This window comes from Merops nubicus, unplaced genomic scaffold (genome assembly GCF_000691845.1).
Source record: "Merops nubicus isolate BGI_N331 unplaced genomic scaffold, ASM69184v1 scaffold37697, whole genome shotgun sequence".
In the NCBI taxonomy this organism is placed as follows: Eukaryota; Metazoa; Chordata; class Aves; order Coraciiformes; family Meropidae; genus Merops; species Merops nubicus.
In genome coordinates, this window is record NW_008620273.1 from 9,351 (window position 1) to 14,154 (window position 4,804).

Genomic DNA, 4,804 nt, shown 5'->3' on the forward strand with positions numbered 1-4,804 from the left:
CTACACCCTGCCCTTTACTAGGAAAAGTTCTCTGCACGTGTATGCATTATGTATGTACATATATACAAACACAAAACTAGAATTAAAACACATCACCTATTGTCAGAGAAGTATACAGACTGAAGTGTCCAAATAGCAGAACTAGGCTGGCATCTACAAATTCTGTGTGTATTTCCTCATAAGGAACTAAAGCCTTTTTTTTTATCCTGATATATCATTTGCAACATCAAACTATGCAACCTTAAATCAGAGGTCGAAGACAAAGAACAGACTGGGTAGTGCCCCGAGGCCCAGGGTGCTTTCAGCTGGCAGTGTTTTCTGTTTGCAGTCGCTCAATCAGTTTTTCAGCCTAGGAAAGAGAAAGCAATGCATGAACTGCACCATGGACCTCCAGTTTACTGAAAATTCCATTTTAAAAATATAAAGTGACACTGACAGAGCATTTACTTTCCATTTTTTCAGACAACGCATACAACAGAAGCAGAATACAATGCATGCTTTAAACAGCAGACTCTTTTTTGTCACTCTTTTCCATCAAACTCCTATGAGGTGTTCAGAAAAGGGAAGAGAACTTATGCAAGTCAGAGGATGTTTGAGTAACTAAACAGCAGACAAAGCAGCGTGGGTTTGAAGGCCTCAGAAGACAGCAGTACTCCCAACAGCCATGCTATGAGACCTGAAATTCTTTGGGAGACACTCCAGAGCAGCGCATTGTGGCCTCTCTTCCCCCAGGCTGCTGTACGGCAGCCACGCGCTGCTGCGGGAGGGAGGGAGCGAGCTCACGGGCGTGACTGATGGCACAGGACGTCACTGTGCCCACACCTAACTGCTCCCATCAGATGGCTGCTAGCCTGCAAGTGGGACAGCTGCATTTTGTAGGTATAAGAGCACCAGCCCACAGAGCCCTCGGGAAGGCTCAGGAAGAGTAGCAACAGCTTACCAGGAGTTAAGTAGCTCTTGCAGTTTATTTGCAAATAAAAGTAGATAAAGCATGGAGCAACTGAAAAGGAAGTTACATGAATCTTGTTTTGCATTCTTAAAAAAGTATCACATTCAAGCCATTATAATGAAAAACAAAAAACAAATCAAAACCAACTTATGAACATTTTTCAGCTTGAGAACAGGGCAAAATATCTTTTGAAGTGCATCTATATTGGATAACCAAACTTGGTACAGATCTCCCTGAGCCAATCCAAGATAGCAAGCAGTCAAAATACGCAGCTATACTTATTGTACCAAAATATCTGTGACACTACAATAGAGCAGAGACACACCTAATTTTTTCAAGCTAGGTCTCCAGCAAGGTACCACTGTGAAGAAGCAGCTTTTTTTTTGTTTTTTCTCCTCTTTAAGTAAGAGGCTGTCCGTATTGTATAGACGAGACAGACCTTTTTCAGCACCTTTGTTCTATGGCTGTGCAATGACACCAGGAGGCTGTAGCTACATGACAAGGAGAGATTCTTTGCTGTGACAAAGCAGTGAGAGCAAGCTTCAGTACTTGAGAGAGGTTTTCAAACAGTGATTTAGCCAGTGCCAGTTCAGTCTCTACAGACACAAATCAGTACCATGCTTTTGTAAAGCAGACACTTGCTTTGGTCAAAAAATGCAAGATCACAAGAAACATGTGAAGTGATAAAATCAGTCACTAGGTGGACATGTTTTTCACCTAAACTGGATGAACCAGGGTGTGCAGAATACAGTCCATCACATTTAAATATACCCTTTTAAAGAACAAATACTTACCAAATGTCCTCGCAAGCACATTAACCTAAGCTACACCTAAATCCAGAAGTACTGTATTGTTTGCTGTTAATGTTATTGGCACACTGTCCCCCTTAATAAACATGAAGCTTTTTACCATTACATTTTCTCAAATAGCTAATGCAAAGTATAGTTCATTAATCAGTACAGCCATGACAAAAATAATTGCTCAAGTAACTTTTAGATACAGTTAAAATGTTATAAAGGCATCACATTTTCAGCTTGCAATTGAAAATGTTCACAAAAAGACAAAAAAACCCTCATGTGCATTATACTTACTGTGATAAACCAGTAGGAATTGATTCTGTAGTAGAGTCTGGATAAGAATCCAAGCTGACTGGCTGGAGCCAGGACATGCAGATGCAAGTGGGATATTGAGCAGAAGGGAGGGCAGTGAAAACCCATTCTTCAGAAAAGGAAAGCAAGTAAAAATACCAGCAACGTTAATTCAGGAAGAAGAGGAAGATCACAAGTTATTTAACATGATCAACTGAATTAACAGCTCAGCTCATCACACTTTCTTTGCACAAAAAGGCAGAAGAAAAACACACCCGCTCCTTTCACTATGTTCTGAGGCAACCTTTTCAAAAGCCCATTAACTTCCTCCTTCAAATCTCCATATTTAAGACATGTTTTATTAAAAAGGAGGATTTAAAAAATAAAATGTGTCAGATTTAGTTTTCAGCTGGAAAGCCAACTGTCACCAGGTGAGTGTGGTTTCTACCTGTTCTAATCGTGAAATCCCAGCTCTCTATACACTATGGAAATTGTTACCATTTATTTCAGCTTTCAAGGGCACTGGCTTAAACTAAGGGGTGCAGCACTGAAATCAAACAACTTCAGGTATGACTGGAAAACAGCACAGTACCCTGCTTGAACAGGACAAAGTTCACCCTTCTATAATCTCTCTCCCTCTCTTTTTAAATCAATGTAATAGATTATAATGTTATATATCTATATAATAGATCTATAAACTACATAATCTGGAATCTATAATCTATATATTTTCAGCACATAATTAAAGAACAGCCTTTTAAATAAGTTGTTTGAAGTGCCTTCCCTATCCCAAGATATGGTCAATAAAGATCTCAGAACAGGAACGTAATCCATGCTGGAAATCCATCAGGAAAAAAGAGTTTATATTCAATGCCAGCACATTCCACTTGAGAAGTCATGCGATGAGAGAACTCAGACCCAGTTTATTCCATAAATCATACTGCAGTTGTTGCCACCATCTCTAAAATAGCATTCTGGAAAGTAACAAACACGCTCAATAAACACAGAAGGTTTCCATTACATACCTTATGTCATTCAAGTCACTAAAATTATTTGTCCGGAGGACTGCTTTTCCAACTTCCATCATTCTCTTCACTATTAAACACAAATAAGTTTAATTTAATGCTTCAGTAATATTTTACACATTGTGTGTCATCAAGTAATTTAAAAAGGTATTCTTCAGAATATTAACTTTGACAAAATTATTACACTGAGACCTGAAACAGGGTTTTTCAAAACAGAAATCCTGTAACTATTCATAATCAAACAAAAATTGTCAAGACATTGTGGTGCAACGACTGATATGAATATCACCACTGTTACCTTTTTCACATTAAAGATCCTTTCACGTGTGGTATTATTCTAAGAACTTTGGCCAAAACCACACTATCCCCTCATCCTTTTGAAAAAAAACCCCAGCAGATACTGATTGGTCAGAGTGATGACGTTTACACTACTTCCAGCATCCTATCTCTACAGAGCTACAGGACTTTGGTCTCTAGGTCCTGTGCAACCTGGCATAAGTTAGGAAGTTTCAGGTATGGAACGCAAATTCAAATAAAACAAAACTGTCAGTCCTACTTACTACTAGGACAATGTTTCATTACTCTATCACTGAAAAAAGAAGCAACCCTAATACAGAAATGCAAGGCAAAAGCCTAAGGAATCATCTTGAAGCCAAACACATACAGAAGTTGTTTCTGGAGAAAACTACCCTACATTTAGAAGAGAAATACAATGATGCAAGATTTGCAACACACATCTCTGTTTTCTTGCATCAGCTGTAAATTTCCCTCAGGTGGAATCTCTTCATGCCTGTGTGGCTGCAGTTTCTCAACACACTAAGCTAGATGTTTCTTCTGGAACAAATTCCAGGGCACTGTTTTATCACAAATAAATCATAACTTCAATATTTTAGAACTTTATCTCTTCAAAAATTACTGGAACTTAATTATGCTTATTGGAACACCATTTCCCCCTTTATTCTCTCACATTCCCTTTTTTCCTGAAAAACTATGTAGCACTTATTTAAAAATATTCAATTTATAAAACTTTTCTATAATTTTTCATATAATTTTAAACTGCATATATATCTAAGCAACTGCAACAAGGCAGCACATAAATGCTTTAAAAAAAGAGCTGCAGTTCCAGCGTAGTGCAGAGGCATCCATACTCTATGCAAACAAAAGAGATTTCACACACTAGTGCAAGGTTTTTCTAGAACTGCACAAAAAAAAAAAAAGTGCTATTCTAGAACGGCACATGAGGGTACCCAGGAAGGGTAAGCCACTACCTACACTCACTCACTATTTCCATGTTTACATCCGCAACCAAACGGCGCTCAAAGGTGCAGTTTACTTGGCAATGCAGTATTTACAGCTGTACAAACTCATTTTCCTTCAGGTTAACCCCACACCACCAGCCTTACCTAGGGGTATGTGTTCTGTCTTCAGGGTTTTACAGTTCCCCATGTGCTCCACCGGCACTACCAGATAGTGGTGGGGGGCACCGGGCTTGATGTCCCTAAAGCAAGCAAGGTCTTCATACTAGAAAAGGAGGCGAACATATTTAATAGTTTAGGGCGTGGATACTGGCAAAAAGCACGTAGCAAAGTCTATCTCCCCCGTACCGCTGCGTCACTCAATAACACAGGTGAGCTAACTGACAAAAATCTTGATATTTTTGGGGCCAGCCCACAGAAAGACTTGTGAGCACGAGAGCTGCCCTCAGCCTCCCTGCTGCAGCCAGTATCCTTCGGTGTCCGCAC

General features: G+C 39.4%; 1 protein-coding gene across 1 annotated transcript; it reads right to left on the reverse strand.

Moving 5' to 3' along the window:
- Window positions 1-301: 301 nt before the first annotated feature.
- Window positions 302-4,583, reverse strand: HINT3 (histidine triad nucleotide binding protein 3; the record flags this gene model as incomplete). The annotated part of the gene is made up of 4 exons (XM_008944064.1): window positions 302-349; window positions 2,041-2,167; window positions 3,063-3,132; window positions 4,466-4,583. Coding segments are annotated over 4 exons (363 nt in total), but the record flags the coding sequence as incomplete, so codon positions are not given.
- Between the last annotated feature and the right edge of the window lie 221 nt (window positions 4,584-4,804).